Source organism: Trichomycterus rosablanca, chromosome 12 (genome assembly GCF_030014385.1).
Source record: "Trichomycterus rosablanca isolate fTriRos1 chromosome 12, fTriRos1.hap1, whole genome shotgun sequence".
NCBI classification, from domain to species: Eukaryota; Metazoa; Chordata; class Actinopteri; order Siluriformes; family Trichomycteridae; genus Trichomycterus; species Trichomycterus rosablanca.
The window spans coordinates 37,075,439-37,099,488 of record NC_085999.1 but is presented as its reverse complement, the minus strand read 5'-3'; the positions used below and the strand labels follow the sequence as shown (position 1 = coordinate 37,099,488).

The 24,050-nt window shown below is 40.3% G+C and overlaps 1 protein-coding gene across 1 annotated transcript in view; it reads right to left on the bottom strand.

The window, feature by feature from the left end:
* Positions 1-20,448, bottom strand: part of znf804a (zinc finger protein 804A) — a 70,973-nt gene extending 50,525 nt beyond the window's left edge. The window contains exon 1 of the mRNA XM_063005713.1: positions 20,210-20,448. Coding sequence (XP_062861783.1) covers positions 20,210-20,320 — 111 coding nt within the window. The 5' untranslated portion in view covers positions 20,321-20,448. The remainder of the gene's footprint in view (positions 1-20,209) is intronic.
* Between the last annotated feature and the right edge of the window lie 3,602 nt (positions 20,449-24,050).

Here is a 24,050-nt window from a genome sequence, read left to right as displayed (position 1 = left end):
CAACCAGCACCAATACCACCCAAGGCAAATGCTAGACCAGGGCCAATACCACCCAAGACCAGGACACAACCAGTGCTAATACTACCCAAGACCAGGACACAACCAGGGCCAATACTACCCAAGACCAGGACACAACCAGGGCCAATACCATCCAAGACCAGGACACAACCAGCACCAATACCACCCAAGACCAGGACCCAAGGCAAAGACAAGACCAGGACCAATACAGCATTAATTTTCAGTGCTTCAGGGTCCAGTGATGGTGTGCTTTACACAACTATATCCAACCTTAGTGCATATGTAGCTGCTTGACTGTGAAAACCTGATTTAGGAAGCTCTTGATGAACAGTTCTTTGTCACTCTGCTTCCACGGGCAGTTTGGTACTTGATAGTCTTTGGCTTTGCAATGGTTGGCTGCACAGATGAATCATGTAGCATGTAGCAGACTAGCTCCTGATGTGAAAAGACTCATCACGATGTGGATTGCAATATCAGGAGCTACTCTGCTACAAGCGGCATTGGAGAAAGCTGATCCATCTGTGCATGAGTTTAGCTACAGATCATAACACTAAGCTGTGGAGGATAAAATGAAAGTATCATTTGAACAGCTATGACTACATTATATTTATTTATTTCTTTATTTATTCATTTATTTATTTATTCCAGATGTGAATTTCTGAATGAACTGATAAATCAAATCTAGACCTGGGGTTGCCAGGTAAGTCATGTGTAATGGTAAAATTTCTCATGTAGTGATTTAGTGACAGTGAATGTCTGGCTGCCTCCAGTAAAATGTGGAAGGAAAATTTGATAAACTTCCTCCCCACTGACAGCGTGACCGTGCCAGTTAGGAAAAGCTGGTAGAACAGGAGGTGCATCACTGTTTGTGCTGGATCTAAACCTTGTCTCTGTATTAATGGTTTATTAATGCGCGACTCAGTAAAGGATAATTAAATTAACCTGAGAGTTATACGCAACAATAACAATAATCTGATCATTCTGGGTCCCTTTTTGAGCCCTTGGGATCATCATCAGTACCTCCTAATCTCATTTTGGCACTAGGTTTAAGCATTCAGCAGAAATTCTCACTCTTAACCAATCCACCATTCTCAAACCCTGTGATTTATTTCTGTCTACGAACAAACAGATGATTTATGGTAATGCTGGGTATTGTGGACCAAAAGTGTCTCAAGAGTCTTTTTAAAGAACGAGTCAGTTATATCAAAACAACGTAAGCATGCAATAGTGGCCTTTGAGGTCCAATTATGTATCTAAACCACGTTCCTCTATATCTCTAATCCTCCAGATCCAATTTCCACTGAAGACGTAGCCTTGAGGGGGCCGACTTAGTGACTCAGACCTTAATTGTACCTTAAAATCCCACTTTAATACGTTGTAATTGTGTAGCATGCTGAGAAACCCAGCACAGACCAGCGTTAGGTAGGTGCTGCTGTGTGTACTGGTTCCAGCTGCTGAATAGTGATTTATTGCTGGTTTAAGCTGGAAACCAGGCACCGCTGGTTCTGTGTTTATAATAATAAAGTAAATGCTGGTCCACACTAAACCCTTCTGGTCTAAAAGAAAATACACCCTGTGGAGTAAGTGTTGGTACATCCCTTATAATGATTGGATTCATGTGTTTCAGCCACAACAGTTAATAACAGGTGTAATGACTAAATGATATAAAGCAAATTATATGCTTCAAATTTTGCAGCAATGGTTTAGGGAAGGCCCTTTCCTGTTCCAGCATGACTGTGCGCCTAATGCCTAGTTGACACTACACAACGTCTGCCCTGACTTTCACTCGCCGACTGGTCGGCGCTAGATTTGCCGGCTCTGGAGCAACTCGGCGTTCGCTTGGCGATCGAAACTCCGCTCGCTATGTGTGAACTACTCAACAACTCGATCCGAGCGGCTCGCCGAGCACTCGCCGAACACTCAGCGACCGAAGAGAGATATCTAGCTTGTCAAATATCTGGATCTGAGTTGCCCGACTGGCAATGTTATGACGAACAGCCAATAAGAACGCAAGATACGGGTGAGGGGAAACGCAGGGCAGGAGTTGTAAAAAAGGTGGGACAGGGGCATAATATAGTTTATATCAGAATACATCGGCACCCATATCTACTCAGATTCATCTATTTTTCCTACTTGATTTTACGCTGCACATCAGCGCACAAACTTTGATCGCTCGCTACTTGTTGACGTACATTTTTGGACGTGGTATCATTAAACTCCTCGTCACTTCTCGCGTTTGTTTTCGTGACAGAACGTAGTTTGGGAGAGCAGAGAAGCTCGCCTGTGATTCCAGTTGGTGATAGATGGTGTAGTGTGAAACCCCCTATCACCTATCAGTCGTGTAGTGTGAAATACACACAGACCTGAAAGACTCCCGATTACAAGAGATCCAGTCGTGTAGTGTGAAATACACACCGACTTGAAAGACTCCCGATTACAAGAGATCCAGTCGTGTAGTGTGAACTTGGCATTTAGAGAAACTCTAGCGTCCTGCACAAAGCCCTGACCTGACCAAAGCCCTGCCCCACTGAACAGCTTTGGAATGAACTGGAACATCGACTGAAGCTTTCTTGACCAACAGCAGTGCCCAGCCATACAAATGCTTTTTGACTGAATGGGCACAAATTCCCACAGACATGTCTCAAGTCTTGAGACATGTAGAAGCCTTTTTAGAAGAGTGGCTGTTGTTATAGCTAACGCCTCCCTCCGTGTACCGAAAACGGTTAAACTGTCCCTGACGAGCCCGAATTTGCAAATAAACGACACTTGTGCACCTTTGTACACATTAAACATTAACGATAATTTATTTACATTTGAAAGGAACTCTGTTGGTTGCTCCACATTTATTCAACCGTCATTTTTTGTGAGAAAAGTCGTGCCGCACTGAATGCTGGGATTGCCTTCAGCGCTGAGGAAGCGTCGGACGCTCCCTCGTTATTCAGTCGGATTATCACTCAGAATTAAGGCGCCTCAGTAGGAACATTTTAAGGGAGTTAATAATTTAGACACGCCCTCTTCTCGCGAGTGTAGGATGATGTCAAATGCGTCTGTGTAGAGAGATCATGAGGTGTTCAGACAGACCCGGTGAGTTCCAAAATCACCGATCTTTACTCGCAAAGTTCTGACAGTTAGCGTTTTGCTTTAGCTAAATTATTACCCCCAAAAGGGGGACGTCATACCAGGAACAGGGGGACATGATACTGCAACACACAGAATGAAATCATAACCCATAGAACAGAGTTCTTGACCAATTTAAGCAAGAATTCCATAACAAATTACTGTTTTACTCACCAAATGTTGTGTCTACTGAGCAGCATGAGAGCTGAGTGACTAATTCACTCAAGTAGAGGTGTATGCAGAACAGAGCGAGCGGGCGAAATTCAACCACCCAATCACAGACTAGCATTTAGAGGGCGGACCTTCTGCGATTGGCCAGTGGTGGGCGAGCCACGATAGGTAGCACTATTAGCAGTCAAATGAGGCTGTTAAACCAATAAAATACAAAGCATTTGTTTTGACATGTACCTGAGCCAATGACGGATAATATTGATCAAAAATGTAACCAGTTCACTCCAAAAGGAGGATTTTTAAGTGTCCGTCCTAGCGTTGCATGGGCGGAGGACTGGCAGCTAAAAAACCGGACTGTCCGACCTAAAGCCGGACGGCTGGCCACCCTAGCTGGGGCTACTGGAGGGTATTACCGACTCCTCAATACGTGCCACATTTTTGTACATTTCAATTAAAATCTTGTTACATTCCGACCGAAGAGACCAAAAACATTTCAGTTCTCATGCTGACGTGAAGTCGTTTAGTCGGCGGGATATTCCTGCCCCGCCGTCATTTCCTAATTGCGAATAAACACGCTATAAGATAGCACGTAGCACAATCTGTTCTGCCGCTAGACCATGAAATGACTGGTGTGGAGCGTAATGTAAATGCTAAAGCTAACGCTAACACTAATGCTGGTGTGTACTTGAGTCTCCGCTGTGCCGCTAATCCCGGTGTGTGTGTATATTTTGGAGAATCTGTGTAGAAGGAAACGACGGGATTAGCGATTAACGCTCATAATCTGATGCTGAGAAGAACGGAAGTGAGGCGCAAGCACACACATCAACACACACACACACACACACACACACACACACAAACTTTTGGGCACAAACAGAGGGCTTGGCACGCGCTCGAGTGCTGCGCTAGACTTAACAGCCGTATCAGACACGGCTGGAGCGGCGCTAGCGGCTAAGCACGTTTTATGGCTATGCTAATGAAGCCAGATGTGAGGATGTGCAGGTCTGTTCTCCAGTGAGCGCATGTTTATGTGGCTGTAGAATTAAACGCTCCTGCTGCTGCCTGCGCTGGTAAATAATGGATACAAGTCAGTGAGCTAATCCTGCGAAGCTCCTCCCAGCCGAGTGCCGCCGTCCAATCAGATTGCAGGAGGGGTGAACGAGCCACAGTGGGCTGCTAATTAACAGGTAATTAATTGGCTTGTTAATTGGCCAGTGGTGGCTCATTAGGACCCGATTCAACACACACACACACACAGGATCACTTCCAAAATACACAGCACTCAAGCAGCAGAGACGAGTGTGTACCTGCTAGTGCTCTTAAATAACATTCATTCATTCATTCATCCATTCATCCTCACTCACTGATTCATTAGGGTCAGGGTCCCGGTGTGTCCAGTGCCACCTGGAAACACTGAGCACAAGTACACATGCAGATTCATTCCAGAGCATCACACTCACTGCTTCATTTATTCACTCATTCACTTTCACACACATTCACTCACTCACCTACTCACTTATTCACTCATACACACTCACACTCGCTCACTCACCTACCTACTCACTGCTTCATTATGGTCAGGGTCCCGGTGTGTCCAGTGCCACCTGAAAACACGGAGCACAAGTATACATGCAGAACAGAGCAGCGATTCATTCCAGAGCATCACACTCACTGCTTCACTTACTCATTCACTCTCATACACATTCACTCACTCACCTATTCACTTATTCACTCTCACATTCACTCACTCACTCACCTACTCACTTATTCACTCATACACATCCACACTCACTCGCTCACTCTCACACACATTCACTTACTCATTCACTCGCTCACCTACTCACTCACACATTTACTCTCACTCATTCACTTACTCACTCACCTATTCACTTATTCACTCTCACATTCACTCACTCACCTACTCACTTATTCACTTAAACACATCCACACTCACTCGCTCACCTACTCACTCACACATTTACTTTCACTCATTCGCTTACTCACTCACCTACTCACTTATTCACTCATACACACTCACACATTTAATCACACTCATTCACTTATTCACTCTCATGCACATTCACTCACTCACCTACCTACTCACTCACACATTTACTCTCACTCATTCACTCTCACTCATTCACATTCACTCACTTACCTACCTATTCACTTTTTTACACATACACATCCACACTCACTCACCTACTCACTCACTCATTTACTCACTGCTTCATTTACTCAGTCACCTACGTACTTGTGTACACCTTCACTCATACACTTACTCATTCACTTACTTGCTAATTCACTCACTAATTCACTCCCTTATTCAATTACCCACACATTTATATTCACATTCATTTACTTACACACTTATTCACTCACCTTCATACTCATGTAACACCTCACTCATACACTTATCCATTCATTCACTCACTCACTCATTCACTCACACTAATTTATAAACTCACTCATTCACACATTCTTTTACTCAAACACTACCTCAATTATTCATTCATTTACAGATTCACTCATTTACTCCTCATTTATTCACTCACTCTCTCATTTACTCACTCACCTTCATACTCGTGTACCCCCTCACTCACACACTTATCCATTCACTTGCTAATTAATTCACTCACTCACTAATTTACTCACTCATTCACTCACACTATTTTATATGCTGTCATTCACACATTCATTTACTCTCACACACTCACTCACTCACCTACTTACACATTTACTCCCACTCATTTACTCTCACACACATTCACTCATTTACTTATTTACTCACTCACTCATTTATTATCTCATTAATTCACTCACTGCTCCATTTACTCACACACTCACCTTCATACTCATGTACCCCCTCATTCATACACTTACGCATTCACTTACTAATCAATTCAATCACTCATTCATTCACACTTATTTACTCACTCATTCATTCATTTACAAATTCACAGATACACTCACACACTTATTTACTTGCACACTTCTTTACAGACACATTCACTCACATTTATTTACTCACTAATTCACTCACTCATTCCTTTTCCAACCGACCTATTTACACGCTCACACACTCATTCACTTACTCTCATTTTCTCTCACACACACACTAAGCAACACCTCACAGACAGTTACCAGTATCAAGGATCAAACCCATGTTCTCATGACCCATATAGCTATGCGGCACCCACTCTACCAAGTGGAAATGTATGACAAATCAAATCTATTAATGTCCACCTAAAAAAGTAAATCTGAGTAAACATGCAGCACGATAGCACAACACTTTGAGATGAACTGAAATGGTGACTGTGAGACAGGCCTTATTGCATGAGGGACTGTTGTGGCCTAGTGGTTAAGGTACTGGACTAGTAATCCAAAGGTTGCTGGTTCAAGCCCCACTGCTGCCAGGTTGCCGCTGTTGGGCCCTTGATTTTGTATGCTTAGAATAATCTGAATATTAGTCTTGTAATTTAAATGTTGAACGCAGATAAGAAACACCAGTTAGCACAGAATGGAGGTTCCAAAGTCCAACACCCAAGTGTTGAAACCGTAACGTGACTAGAGCAGTATAAAGAGAGGCCCACAGTTCTGTTCTTTGTTCTTCAGCTAATATAATGCTGTAAAATTTCAGTCCGTTGGTAACGTTTGACTTCTTTTGCATTCTCACCACATTTTCCCAAGACACCATATAGTGTAAATGGAATAAAGTTTTTAGTTCAGACTGTCTAGTTTTTATAGAGTGACCCAGTTCACAGACGCTGTGAAACAATCCATATGTTGTTTTTTTCTCACTACTGAGTCATCACGACTTGCTAACTAACTAGCATGCTAACTATCGAGCTGAGTAATGCTGAAAGTTTCAGCATCAGCTGCGGTGTACAGATGGTAGCACAGCTAATAAGTCCAATTTTTTATTAATGCTCTTCAAAAGGAGTCATGAACCTCACTTGATCCCTCCACTAACGATCTTGACTCAGGCTGATGAAGAAGTGAAATCACTCTGCTTATGGATTAAGCCGAAAGGGATTCAGCCGAGGGCGAAAGGCCAGGTAAAGTCAAAAAGGGCGCATTAAAAACAGTAATTGGAGTGCAAGTCGGCGGGGGGAGAAAAGAGTCCTCGCCGAAAATCTTCCGTCGCCATAGCAACATCCTGCCAACGCAGCACTTCTGGTCCGGCCATTCATTCTGCGCAGAACGGGAGTCAATAGCCCTGTTAGACTGTGTGTGTAAGTGCTATTGAGTTCCTGCAGAGATGCTGGTGTGTTTCTCCAGCATTCAGGTGATGAATCAGTCCCTAAACACAATGACAGGCTTGAAGTGGCAAAGAATGCCGGGAGACGGAAGCTGTCTCTCGCACACAAACCGGGTTAGGTATCACTCTCAGAACAAAAGACACCAAAAATGGACCTCAGTGTGTCGGTGAAGTGGCGCATTTACGGGTCGTCTTTTGTACCTTCAGTGCTTCTTTTATCTGGTGAAGCAATTTCAGTGTGAGGTACAACAACAGCCTGAAGATCCAATTCATTCATATAATTTTCTTTCTGATCAGGGTCACAGTGAACCAAAATACAAGATACTTTGCCAGGAAATCTGGGATTTATCATTTATTTATTAGGTTCACACAAGGTTCATCAGTTCACAAATTCTATGTCAAACACAGTCATGGACAATTTTGTATCTCCAGTTCACCTCACTTGCATGTTTTTGGGCTGTAGGAGGAAACCGGAGCTCCTGGAGGAAACCCACGCAGACACGGGGAGAACATGCACACAGAATCCACACAGAAAGAACATAGACCGCTCCATCTGGGAATCGAACCCAGGACCTTCTTGCTGTGAGGCGACAGTGCTACACACTGAGCCTCTGTGCCACCCGGCTACACAAGATTCATCAGTTCACGTCTTTAATATCAAAAACAGTTATGGACAATTTTGTATCTCCAGTTCACCTCACTTGCACGTCTTTGGACTGTAGAAGGAAACCGGAGCTCCCAGAGGAAACCCTCGCAGACATGGTGAGAACATGCACACAGAATCCACACAGAAAGGACCCAGACCGCTTCACCTGGGAATCAAACCCAGGACCTTCTTGCTGTGTGCAGACAGTGCAGAAGCAGGTTTACACCCTGGACAAGTCAGGGGAAACCAGAGTTCCTGAGAGGAAACCCATGTAGACACATAATAGTGTTAGGGATCAGATTGAGAATGGAAGAATTGGAGCGACCATGACGTCAAAAAGCACTCAGTAGACACTCAAGATTAAAAACTGGTCAGAGGTAGAGCGGGGGATTAAATAGTTTCCTCCTTCTGAGACGAGGGACAAGAGGGGAACCTCTGGACTAAACGAGGGTTTGATGAGGAGGGACCGGCTTGTTTCTTGGTGCTTCATAAAAATAAAAATGAGTTCTAAGGTTAAGTACCAGATTAACCTGTTTCACTGGTACTTCAGGGATGGCGCTACAAGACAAGTGTCGGTATTAAATGAGTTAGTTTTTTTACAAGCACTCCTCTGAGGTGAGGTTTGAGGAGAAGGTACTGGAGAAGATTTTTTAACTTAAACAGAGATCAGTGCTGCTTAGACACGGAGCACAGGAGGAACTTCCAGAATACAATAAGGTGAAGATATGGGGTATTAGGGTGTTTTTACCAGTGCCTAATGAAAACAAGATCTGGATGATGTTCCAGATAAAAACAGGTTTAATAAAGGAAAATGAGCCTGTTATATTGTTATATTGGTGTTAATATAACAACTGTATAAGCAGTGGTGTATAAAGTATAAAAGTATATGTATCTTACCTCTTAGTCACCTCTTAGAATATTACTTGAGTAAAGGTCTTGAAGTATCTGATGTTAAGTAGGCTCCCAGGTGGTGAAGCAGGATATTCCGCTAGCACACCAGTGCCGAGATTCAGAACTTCTCAGTTCGAAACTCGGGGTTGCCACCGGTCGGCTAGGCGCCATCTAGCGGGCATAATTGGCAGTACTTGCAGCAGACCTGTTTCTGCTAGGGTGGGATGACTGTGTAAGGACACTGATAAGCAGATTACCCGAGGTGGGTATATTGCTGCTCACGCCTCCTCCGACCCACGCGCAGCACTTAACGGAACCCTTTTCCACCCGAGCACTCTGCACAGGCACCTCGCTATCTGCCAATCAGGGTCCTTACACAGCGTTTAAAGACCTCGCCCACATAATCCGGTCATCCCTCTCTGCAGGCACTGCCAACGCCCAGCCGACCGGTGGCAATGCTGAGTTTCGAACCGAGGAGTTCAGAATCTCGCTGGTGTGCTAGAGGAATATCCGGCTGTGCCACCTGGGCGCCAAAAGTTACTTTTGATACTTAAGTACTTTAAACATCAGATACTTCAAGACTTTTACTCAAGTAATATTCTAAGAGGCGACTTTTACTTCTATCAAAGTAAATTTCTGGTAAGATGCTTGTACCACTGCTTATAAGGAATCATTATAAAAATGAAAATGGGTCAGACCTGGGTGGATTACGTTGTCCCTGAGATGGGGAAACACAATGAAAATTGATTGGGCTAAAACAAGGAGTCCCGAAAGAAAAATACAGACTGGAGGAGGTGGTGTAAAATGCGCCTGGTTTTCAGTACAGCTTCAAAGGCAAAAGAAACAAGGAGTCGCTCCAAAATTCAATAGGTTGTAGCTGGGAGGTTGGTCCATTTCTGCTGGTGCTTTTGTAGTGGTCAGCACAGTAGGACCCCGGGGAACAACACAATTTGTCCACAGGTCATTAATTAAATCCACCTTTAAACTCCATTAAACCACAACCTACCCTAAGGTCAACATCAGAGAGCCTGAGATCCCAGCTGGATGTCTTTTTTCTCACCAGCTACAACATACGTTCTCCTAACGCTGTGATCCCAAATCCCTAAACACATTACACCCCATTACAAACCCCCCAGGAAGAAACAGTCTCAGCGGTTTGTTTTCCGAAAGAGAGATCAGCATCTGTACAAGCATGAGGGATCAGAAACAATCTGGTCAGATAATCATCAAACAATCCTTTTTCATCATCCAAAAATCTGGGTCAAAACTGGATTACGAGAACGGAAAGAGCCGGAAATGAATTGAACACAGAATGTGAGCCAACGACAAGCTACAAAACACACAGAGCAGCGTAACACAGAGTTCTGACTGAATCCAGACAAACAACACATGTGAGTAATCAGATATTAATCCAATTCATCCCTCCAGTTACTGCTAACTGCTACTGAAACACCCCGATTCTATATAAATATACTACGTAATTAGTATTATCAATCTATTTTAACTTTTAAACAATACACAAGCATTATATGTGCTTAAAAAACCCAAGCACATCACATGTTGAAATAATAAAACAAAAATGTTTATTATTATTTATTTTTAATTAGACAGAGACCTAGGCTTTGTCCTAATCCACATAATAATAATAATAACAATAATAATAATGATAACAATAATAATATTACTAACAATATTACTAATAATAATAGTATAATAATAATAGCAATAATAATAATAATAATAACAATAATAAAAAAAATAATAGCAATAATAAAACATTTTAATATTTAATGTTTTTATTTTTATTATTTACATGACTGATTGTGGCTATAATAACAACAATAATAATAATAATAATAACAGTAATAATAATAATAATAATAATAACAGTAATAATAATAATAATAATAATAATAATAATAATAAAAGTAATATTAATATTAATAATAAATATAAGAAATAATGGTAATAATAATAATAACAGTAATAATAATAATAATAATAATAATAATAAAAGTAATAATAATAATAACAATAATAATAATAGTAATAAAAGTACTACTAATAATAACAATAATAAAAGTAATAATAATAATAATAACAATAATAATAATAGTAATAAAAGTACTACTAATAATAACAATAATAATACAAATAATAATAATAACTAAAATAATAATAATTATTATTATTGTTGTTATTATTTTAATTATTATGATTATTATTATTCTCTAGATAGCATTAAAATTCTACAGTTCTTCGCATAAACACATTTAAAAAATAAACAAGGATTATTTAATACATATTTTATATATTTGTTATTAAGCAAAATCATGTGAGCAATTTACAATAATTATTAAATAAAATATGATGAACAGTTTTAAAGCTTGTGTTCCTTAGAAGGTACAGAAGGGTTTTTAGAGTTAGGGGTGTTTTTATAAGAAAAAAAAAACCCGTCACCAGCTGACCTCTGAGATGACCAAACTGATCAGGACGGGACTGATCCACTAAACAATGATAATAATAATAATCCCTACGTGTAGCAAAGAAAAACACCGTGATGTTCTACAATCAATCCTGAGTACAGACTGCACCTCAGAGCCTCAGAGGGAATACTGGTCACCTCCAGAGCATCATACATTCAATCTACCTACTGGTAGATGTTTTGGAACAACAGATACTAACCAGGGACATTGAGAAAACATTGGTCACTGGAGCACTGGAGCTTTGCAACACCTACACTACCTGTTGAGCCACTGTGCACCAAAGTAATACAGGGCTGACACTGTAAACAGGACTCAGTCATGTCCAGTAGTACAGAACTCAGGGTCCAGATGAACAAAAACTTGACCGGAAGGTGAAGGGTTCACGTTCCACCATTACCGAGCTTGCACAGTTGCTGCTTCCTGAATTTGGATGCAATTTTACATCAAATGTATGTAGACGTGAACGCGCATCCTGTTAACGTACGATCAAAATAACGTAAACGTCGAACATCGTTAAAAAGCGTAATTGCGGACAGATGCCCGGTTACCATGGACGACGGAGCTGATGAATATTCTGCAGAGGAATGAAGCGAGATGAACGTGCGATGGCGAGAACATGTTGTGTGTCGTAGCAACTGGTGGATTTTCTCACTGAGCAGTACTCGGTGCTAATTGCACAGATGGATTTCACCGAAGCGAGCAGAAGGGTGACCACAGGACCTCGCTCGCCCTCGCCCGGATTTCTCTTTCTACTTCTGCTTCTTTAGGGGCGGAATTTGTGTGTAAAAGAGGAGCGCATCAGAAAATATGAGAAGTATTAATACATTACTAAAATAATGAACACAAAAAAATCTACATGCAGTACGATACACGACCAAAAGTATGTGAACACCCTTGCTAAAAACTGGGTTCGGCTGTTTCAGCTACACATTTTGTTAACAAGTGTGTAAAATACTTGAGGCAGCTGAAGCCATGCAGTTAAAATACCAGATTAGTAATGAAAAGGTCGCTGGTTCAAGCCCCACCACTGCCAGTTTTCCACTGTTGGGCCCTTGAGCAAGGCCCAGTACAGTGTCACAGTACAGTAAGTCACTTTGGATAAAAAAGCATCTGCTAAACTCCAAAAATATAAATAAATATATAAACTATATATCTATAGATCTTAAAATATATAATGATAGAAATTCAACTTATGCATTGAAATTAGTGTCAACAGTTTGGGGAAGGCCATAACCTGTTCCAGTATGCCAGTGTTCCTTCACACCAAATGTGAGGTTGACTTGGTGATTAAGAACTCAACCTCAGGTGCTGTTATTGATGTGTTCCTTACATCTGGGTTTCTGTATTTTTAACCCAGCATTAGCATGTTTTCAACGCTGAGCTCGGCGGCTCTGTGCTGAACAAATGTTTTGGGAGTGCAGCTCTTAGTTAGTGCTGAAATAACACTGCACATGCTGAGAGCACCAGATGGACTTTCACCAGGACCTTCAATCCTATGCACTGTCAGTGTGTGTGTGTGTGTGTGTGTGTTGATGGTTCCTTGTTAGGTGTGTAGCAAAAATATTTTAAATGATAAACTGCAGGGTGTCCAAACAATAATAATAATAACAATAATGATAATAATAATAATAATAAAAATAATGATAATAATAATAATAAAAAAAAAAAATAATAATAATAAAAGTAATAATAATAATAATAATAATAATAAAATAATGATGATAATAATAATAATCATAATAATAAAAATAATAATAAAAATAATGATAATAATAATAATATTTAAAAAATGATCATACAAATAATAATAATAACAATACAAATAATGATAATAATAATAATAAAACAATAACAATAATATAATAATAATAATAATAAAAATAATAATATTGATAATAATAAAAGTAGTAATATTGAGAGTAATAATAATAATAATAATAATAATAATAAAAATAATAATAACAATAACATTTATTTCATTCAACCCAAAATACAGTAAAAATCCAATGGTATGTAGACACCAGGCCACTGGGCAATTACCCCCCGAAAAGTAAAGAGGGAATTTGTGCCCATTCATTAAAAGGAGCATTAGTGGGATAAGGAAATGATGTTGTATAGGAAGGCCAGATGCAACAGCAATGTTCCAATTTATCCCAATGTTTGGGGTTGAGTTCTGGGCTCTGGACACTGGAGTTCCTCCACAACCAAACTGTTAAAACCATGACGTTATGTATATATTCACTCTTTTTTAGTCATTCTAGTGGTTTCCAATTCCCCCGATCTACATGAACTGCTTGCACCACCTTGTTCTGGTCAAGTAGAGCCGCAGACTGTTGAGCGCCCCCTCCGACAAGCGCACAGTCACCCTCCACCACCCAGCACCTGCAAGTTGTTTGTTTTGCTGCCAGTAAAACTGGTGCACTGCAGGAATAGGACGAAATTAAGAAATATTACTTTAAAATTCTTTAATCTTTAAAGATATTGGATGGTCCAGCAACACAATGAGCCAAAACACACACACACACACACACACACACACACACACACATCAGAACTGCTTTTGGAATAAATAAATCAGACTAAAATGAAACTGGAATGATCATTGCAAAGTTCTGGCCTCAACCATGTTAAAAAATATATGACAGTCAAGGGGTGAATGGATCAAATGTCCAAGCGGAGTCAGACTGTTATGATAAAAAAGAGCGAAGCGGTATTAGATGTGCTGTGTGTATATTTTTGACCCAACACATTTTGTCATATAAACAAAGTATTAAGTTTTAATCACTGATTCAGAGGAACAGAACAGTTTTAGTGTCTCTAAACTACTACGTACAATAAATGTAGTGTAGGAGGATTCACTGATGTTCCGTCAGCTAACAGTTTTAATGCTAACTGACAGGCAGCGGATCGAGCTCGTTAGCTCGTGAGTTCGTTAGGCTCCTTTCACACCTGCAGCAGTAATTACTTAGAAGGCTGAAATGAAGTGTGAACACGATCCAGAGTGAAAATCCTGGATGGACTGACACGGTGATTTCCTGGGTCAGGACCCGGTACAACACGCGGCTAATTAGCATCAGGGTTCTGTTTTGAACGGAAGTATTAGCGTGAAATATAAGCTAACGCCAACTGAGCGACTCATTTAAATTATTAACAGAGAAACCCGTTGAGCTGAAGTGAAATCTAATTACGGCAGACGGATGATTATCAGTGTTACACATCTGATAATAAGAGAAAAACCTAAAGTGTAAATGAGCTTCACTGTATGGCCAAAAGTATGTAGACACCCCTGCTAATTATCGTGTTCACGGGTTTTACATTTACTGTTCACAGCAAATCTATTATATAAATATCATGTGCTTTCTACAGAGTGGAAATAGTTTGGGGAAGACCCTTCCTTTCCTGGCTGTGCCCCAGTGCACAAAGCGAGCCTCATTAAGACGTGGTCATAAAGTTATAACTGTGCCATGAAGGAACTCCAGTGGCCTGCACAAACCTCTGACCTTAACCCCACTATACACCTTTGGTATGAATTGGAATGTAGACTAAGAGCCAGGCCTGAAATTTAAATACAGCACATATACACCGATCACGCATAACATTATGACCACGTTCTTAATATTGTCTTGGTCCTCCTTATGCTGCCAAAACAGCCCTGTAACTGTGATGCTCTGTGTATTCTGACACCTTTCTATCAGAACCAGCATGAACTTCTTCAGCAATCTGAGCTACAGCAGCTCGTCTGTTGGATCGGACCACACGGGCCAGCCTTCGCTCCCCACGGGCATCAATGAGCCTTGGCCGCCCATGACCACTGTTCCTTCCTTGGACCACTTTTGATAGATACTGACCACTGCAGACCGGGAACACCCCACAAGAGCTGCAGTTTTGGAGATGCTCTGACCCAGTCGTCTAGCCATCACAATTTGGCCCTCGTCAAACTCGCTCAGATCCTCACGCTCGTCGCTCGCCCATTTTTCCTGCTTCTAACATCAACTTTGAGGATAAAATGTTCACTTGCTGCCTAATATATCCCCCCCCCCACTAACAGGTGCCGTGATGAAGAAATAATCAGTGTTATTCACTTCACCTGTCAGTGCTCATAGTGTTATGCCTGATCGGTGTATATAGTAACCAAAACAGTAAAACAATTTTTGAGCCGAAACCAAGACCAAGAATCCATATTGACATCACATATACACCTGGTGTTTGTTAGGATCCATTTATACAAATGTAATGACTATGTATGTCAGGTAGTCTGTTTACAGTGAATCTGTTACTGTTTGCTTTCCAACAACCAGACAACAGAGCATACGGTGGAGTCCTGAAGGAGACATGAATCCCAGACATAGTACAGTTTCATACACTACTGTGAAAGTAGCATAGTGGGTAGAGCTTTGGGCTATCAATCAAAAGCTCTTAACCCTCTCAGCTCCAGAGGCTGTACAACGGCTGACCCTGTGCTCTGACCCCAGCTTCCAAATAAGCTGGGATACGCAAAAAAAAAAAAAAATTTGTTGTACTGTACGTCTGTATATGCATACACTGATCAGCCATAACATTAAAACCACTTCCTTGTTTCTACACTCACTGTCCATTTTATCAGCTCCACTTACCATATAGAAGCACTTTGTAGTTCTACAATTACTGACTGTAGTCCATCTGTTTCTCTGCATGCTTTGTTAGCCACCTTTCATGCTGTTTAAATACCACCTGTTTAAATACCGTGTCCACTCAATGTCCACTCTATTAGACACTCCTACCTAGTTGGTCCACCTTGTGGATGTAAAGTCAGAGACGATGGCTCATCTATTGCTGCTGTTTGAGTCGGTCATCTTCTAGACCTTCATCAGTGGTCACAGGACGCTGCCCACGGGGCACTGTTGGCTGGATGTTTTTTGGTTGGTGGACTATTCTCAGTCCAGCAGTGACAGTGAGGTGTTTTTAAAACTCCATCAGCAATGCTGTGTCTTATACACTCATACCAGCACAACACACACCAACACACCACCACCATGTCAGTGTCACTGCAGTGCTGAGAATGATCCACCACCTAAATAATACCTGCTCTGTGGTGGTCCTGTGGGGGTCCTGACCATTGAAGAACAGCTTGAAAAAGGGCTAACAAAGCATGTAGAGAAACAGATGGACTACAGTCAGTAATTGTAGAACTACAAAGTGCTTCTATATGGTAAGTGGAGCTGATAAAATGTACAGTGAGTGTGGAAACAAGGAGGTGGTTTTAATGTTATGGCTGATCGGTGTATGTATATATGACAAATGAAAACATTCTTTATTCTTACTGACTTCTTTGTTGCAGTTAAGGTAAGGTATTACTATATAGTATTGTACATTCACATGATTCATTTTGCTGGCTGGCTACATCTGGTCACAAACAAATATGCCCAGTACCCACTGTCGGTCCATTACAGCTGCACCCCCCTCTACAACACTCGACTGAAATCCACCATGTGGAACATCTGGGAATGAAAAGATCTGAAGCCAGCCAGGAAGACGGATGTTGTTGTAAACACTTTACACAATTTTATTTAAGTGTCTAAAAACTGGGGAAACTTTTGTAAAGGCATCATAATAAGATCTGCTCAGGTATAAATCTTAATAAATCTGAAATTAACCTTAAAGAGCAGATCTGATCAATATTTCCAGCTTTACAAATAAAAAATGCCACAACGACATTATTAATGTATCATACCATTCTACTGGATTTATATTATTCCGTTAACAAAGCTTCATCATCTGACCCGCCAGCCTCCCGCTACCTTCAGCCCTACAGAGAGCCTCAGCAAACAAAGATCTAATAGAGAAAGTGATTTAAAGCGCTCGGTGTGGAGAGAGGGTTCGAGTTTCACTTTTATTTCATTACTGTATTAAATAACATTTCAGCAGAGTTTCATCACACTCAAGCTCGAATAAATGAGTGTAAACACCAGCAGTTTCATTACTGTATTACTCTCACAGTGTGTGTGTGTGTGTGTAGCAGTATGTGTGTGTGTGTGTGTGTGACAGTATCAGTGTGTGTGTAGCAGTGGGTCAGTGTGTATTTGTGTGCATGTCTATCTGTATCAGTGTGTATTTGTGTGTAGCATTGTTTCAGTGTCTATTTGTGTCTGTGTATAGCAATATGTGTGTGTATCTATGTGTGTATGTGTCAGTGTGTGTGTAGCAATGTGTTTCGTGTGAGTTTGTGTATGTCTATCTGTGTGTGTGTGCGCATGTCAGCGTGTGTAGAATTGTTTCAGCGTCTATTTGTGTGTATGTCAGTGTGTGTACAATGTATGTCCATGTGTATTTGTGTGTGTCTATCTGTGTGTGTGTACGTGTCAGTGTGTGTGCAGCAGTGTGTGTGTCGCTGTGTATTACAATGAATAAATGAGTGTGAACAGTACCAGCTCAAACGTGTGATTATTAACTAACTGTATTTATTTCTTTATAATACAGTAAACACTATTTATATTCCCACCACTGTACTTAATCACAATCACACATCCACAATCACACCTTCATAATAACACAATCACATATCCACAATCACACCTTCATAATAACATGTTCATAATAACACAATCACACATCCACAATCACACATTTACAATCACACATTTACAATCACACATTTACAATCACACATTTAATATTACACGTTCATAATAACACAATCACATTCACAATCACACGACCACAATCACACATTCACAATCACACGTTTATAACACAATCGTACATTTACAATCACACATTTACAATCACACATCTACAATCACACATTTATAACACAATCGTACATTCACAATCACACATCTACAATCACACGTTTATAACACAATCGTACATTTACAATCACACATCCACAATCACACGTTCATAATAACACAAACACATTTTCAATCACACATTTACAATCACACGTTCATAATAACACAATCACACATTCACAATCACACAATCCCACATTCACACATCTACAATCACACGTTCATAACACAGTCACACATTTACAATCACACATTAACAATCACACATCTACAATCACACGTTCATAACACAGTCACACATTTACAATCACACATTAACAATCACACATCTACAATCACACGTTCATAATAACACAATCACACATTCACAATCACACATTCACACATCTACAATCACACGTTCATAACAGTCACACATTTACAATCACACATTTACAATCACACATCCACAATCACACGTTCATAATAACACAATCACACATTCACAATCACACGTTCATAATAACACAATCACACGTTCATAATAACACAATCACACATTCACAATCACACGTTCATAATAACACAATCACACATTCACAATCACACGTTCATAATAACACAATCACACATTCACAATCACACGTTCATAATAACACAATCACACATTCACAATCACAATCACACATTCACAATCACACATTCATAATAACACAATCACACATTTACAAATAAAAACTATGATCACACATTCAGTCATTGTTACATTACAGTTAATAATAATAATAATAATAATAATAATAATAATAATAATAATAAGAAGAAGAAGAAGAAGAAGAAGAAGAAGAAGAAGAAGAAGAAGAAGAAGAAGAAGAAGAAGAAGAAGAAGAATATAGCAACAGCAACAACAATAATAATTTTTATGCCAACCCTACCCCTCAGACACAGTTAAATGTCGGATGCCCAGTCAACCGGCCAATAGCACAGCTGAGATTCAAACCCCAAATGTCCGGACCTCAGCAATAGTGCACTAGTGTACTTTACTGCTGCACCACCTAAACAACTAACTGTATTTATTTATTTATTTCAATAAAATGAATAAAATTATTCTCTGTATTTTTGTAGTCATTCTCACTGAGCACTTTATTAGGTCTGTCTATGTAGACTTACATTCATTATAATGAACTTCCATACAGATAAACTGTGTGGTTATACAATTACTGACTGTAGCTCATATGTTCTGTACACTTTGTTACTTCTCGTACCTCACAGGATTCCCACTGACGAGATGTTGTTTTTGTGCTGGATTATTCCCAGAATTAAAATGACTCTCAAATAGTAATGATATGGGTCATGAGTGTAGCAGGTGCAGCAGTGTTGTTGGGGCTTTAAATCTTGTTTAAATGTACTGGACTCTATCTTGTTGTAGGTGAACAGTTAGAGACATGGTGTCTTCATCTTCCTTTAGTGTTTTATCAATGGACATTGCAAGCTTTATATTTTTGGTTGGAGTGCAACTCTCCCCCAGCATTTATTGTTTATTTAGTTTTTTATTCTTTTTACTAATAATAATTTTTATTTTTATTGAGTATTAACGACTTGTTTTAAGTTTTAATTAATAAAGAATCGCTTATAAATTAATTATTTTGGAAGCTTTCAGACACAATAGATTAAAAACAGTTAATATAACTCATTGGAATCCTGTTAACTGTGTGTGTGTGTGTGTGTGTGTGTGTGTGTGTGTTTTCTACAATCCTCAACTTCTCCAGCGTTTCGTTCAAAACCAAACCCCCCCAGAACACACAAATAAATCAAGGTAGATAACCCAAATCTACACACACACACGTAAACACACTTTAAACACACTTACCAGGTTCTTGTTGCTGTTCCTGCACAGCGGTCCTCTGAAAACTCCTTTGATGTTTCGGAAGTGACCGTTGCTGAGGTGCGTGGAACTGATCACGATGTAGTAGCAAGCCATGTGGGAACACACACACTCACATACACACAGCTAAACAAAACATAAACACACATGCACACACATACACACACACACACACACACACACACACACACGAGTCCACTTCCAAGAACAGAGGTCCAGTTGTTGCTTTAGATTAAAATCCAGAGTGCTGAAGATGGTGAGATGTTCCTCAGTGTCATTGTTCCTCAGATGAGAAGAACCTGGAATGAAGGAGTGATTTCTGCTGCAGTGTGGATGTTGTTTGTTGGTTCTTTATTCGGTTCTTTAATGTTCTTCTCCAGTAGCTGCAGTAGCAGCAGCGGCGGCTCTAATTCCTCCGATCTCCACTCCAACTCCAGAATGAATGCAGGATGCTCTCAGTGCAGCTCTGTACGCGGTGTGTGTGTGTGTGTGTGTGTGTGTGTGTGTTTAGCTCCTCCGCTCACTCACTGAGGAGTGTGTGCTCGGCGCATGATGTCACACTGAGCTGAGCAATGTGTGTGTGAGTGAGTGTGTGTGTGTGTGTGTGTGTGTTACCATTACTGAGGTCTGCGCTGGAGACTGAATCTATCACAGTTCCCCCAGTTCCACTGAGTCAGCCAGCCTGCACTCATCCTCCTCAACCAAACATCATTCAGTACTTACACACACACACACACACACACACACACACACACACTCACACACACGCATCAACACACACACATACTCTCACACACACACACACACTCACACATACACAAGCACGAACAAATATAAACACTCAAACTCAAACGTGGCTTTATTGGCATGACAAAATATGGACAAAGCTTACCAATAAATTATTTACAGTGACAGTAATAATGATAAATGTAAGCAGTAAGAACAAAAAAGTGTGTGTGTGTGTGTGTGTGTGTGTGACATAGTCACCCACACACGCACACACAGACACATGCACACGCATATATGCACAAACACACACAGGCACATGCACACAGACACTCACACACACACATACATGCAAACACACATATACTCACATACTCACACAAACACACACACACACACACATGCACAAATACTCACACACACACAGACACATGCACAATCACACATATATGCACAGATACTTACACACAGACACATGCACAAACACACACATACTCACACAAACACTCACACACACATGCACAAACACACACATACTCACACAAACACTCACACACACATGCACAAACACACACATATTCACACAAACACTCACACACACATGCACAAACACATATATATGCACAGATACTTACACACACACACACACACACACACACATGCTTACACACCTACACTGCCCCCCCCCCCCCCCCCCCCCACACACACACTCACCTATACCTGCCATACATAAAACGAGAACTATATTTACAATACATTTACATTTTCAGCATTTAGCAGACGCTTTTATCCAAAGCAACTTACAGTTGTGCCAGTACATTGTCTAAGCATTTGAGGGTTAAGGGCCTTGCTTAAGGGCCAAACAGTGGCAACCTGGCAGTGGTAGGGTCTGAACCAGCAGCCGTTTTGATTACTGGTCCAGTACCTTTACAGCTAGGCTACAACTACCTATATGAGACATATACCACCTTTGAGGACACAGGTTTTCACAGGGCTTTTCAGGACCTGATGGTTACACTGGGAACACGTTCAGTACAAAGTGCAAACAGAACTGTTGATTGTATGATATTCATCTGTATAAATGTATTTAAAATAAACTAATAAAAACAACAGTTTGGGTATGTTATATTTTTATTTTCTACACTATTTTTTGTGGATTTTAGAAGTTACTGTGTGTGTCTGTGTGTGTGTGTGTGTGTGTGTGGAGGTAGGATATTAAAACCATGGTTACTGTAGATGCTTCTCATCACTGACAGCTTGTTTTTTTTTTTAATGCTCTTATTCGGTTCTTCAAATAGACTTTAACAGCATTCCATGTTTTGTCTTTCTTAACAGGTACTTTGCAAATCCTTATGAATTTCATGAGCTGTCTGTTCACCGCTTTGCGTCCCTTAGTCTCTTTGGCATTGCTGAAGGTCAAACAAACAAATTGACACCAGATCCCCGTGAAAACGAAGCAGAAATGAATATAAAATACGTTAATGTGCAGAACAACCGGGCAGAAGCAGAAATATCTGTGCTCGTGTGAACAGTTTGATATGGTTACGTTTTTGTTTTTGCTGTCTTCAAGGGCTGAACTGTTCCCCCTGATAGCCTGTCAGATTCCCTGTGAACACATATGTCATGCCTAGGGCTCTATTAAATTCACTGGAAAATGTGCTTAATTTTATAGACCTCATTTTTGAAATGGAAGATACACACACAGCACAGCTACCTTAATAGTTGTATGTAAACCTGGAAGTGACGGTGCAAGGCTTCATGTTTTGTCTTCTCTGCATCCACAGTATTGGTTTGGAGTTTTCTAAACTCAGTTACCTGAGTCGTGTTTTTAGCCGCTTTAGACTTCGACATCTTGGACGTTTTGACTAATCGATTGCTAACTGAATTGCTGTAGATTGCTAGGACGCCTCATACTTTACTTACTTTTCTTTCATTTTATTGTCACGTCACATTAACACAGGTGTGAAAGGTGAGTGAAAATCTTGGGTGCATACACACATTTGCTTATATAAATCTAACATAAACTAGCACCATCTGTTCAATATATACATGTAAAGTTATAAATGTACAGATATACAACATTAAAGTATAATCTACTGTGAGACAGTTAATGTAAATGTTTCAAGTATTATTCTGGCATATAATGTTTCAATTTAGAATTAGAATAATTTTATAATGTCCAGATGTGCAGGTATTGTACAGAATAAGTTATGTGTATCAAGTCAAGTCAAATTTATTTATATAGCACTTTTTACAATAGACATTGTCTCAATTAACTTCACAGAATCCCGGACCAACAGACCAAAAACCCCTATTGAGCAAGCCGAGGGCGACAGTGGCAAGGAAAAACTCCCTTAAAATTACAGGAAGAAACCTTGAGAGGAACCAGACTCAGCAGGGACCTCCGTCTTTTTTGGGTGGCCTGGAGGAGTTCTTCATTGTTCAGTCCAGTCTGTGAAAAAGACCGTTGTAAGTTCTGGACATTTTTGGTGCAAACACGCCAGGTTCCCATCCCATCTAATATGAGCAGTGTTCTGAGTCTGACTGCACTGCCAGTCATAGCTCCATTGTCATCATTAAATTTGCCGATGACACGACGATCGCAGGCCTAATCTCCAAGAACGACGAGACAGCCTCGAGAGAGGAGGTTAGCTTCTTGACGCACTGGTGCCAGGAAAACAATCTATCTCTAAACATGCAAATTAGTGCAAATTAACCAGTAAACGTGAGACACTTGAACACTACATGAATAAAACAAATGTCAAATCACTGAACACAAACTTTAAACTTTGATTTTCAGAGCAAACTGCATATTACACGGGAACAGACTCGTTTTACGGTCCAAGATGCGATTTTCATGGACGTGTATTAGGTAGGACCTTCCCCCCATGCTCTAAGAAATCTGTCAGCTGGTCCACTTCATTTTCCTCCAGATTTAAAACTTTGGACACCGTGGTAATATGTTTTCTCAGTCTTGTTGAGGACAAGGACTCGGGTCACTTGGCACATAGTGAAAATTTATGAACGGCATCTCTCCCTCTTATAGAAAACAACTCGCTTTTGGATGAGCAAATAGAAATGGATTCCAAGAGTAGCTCCA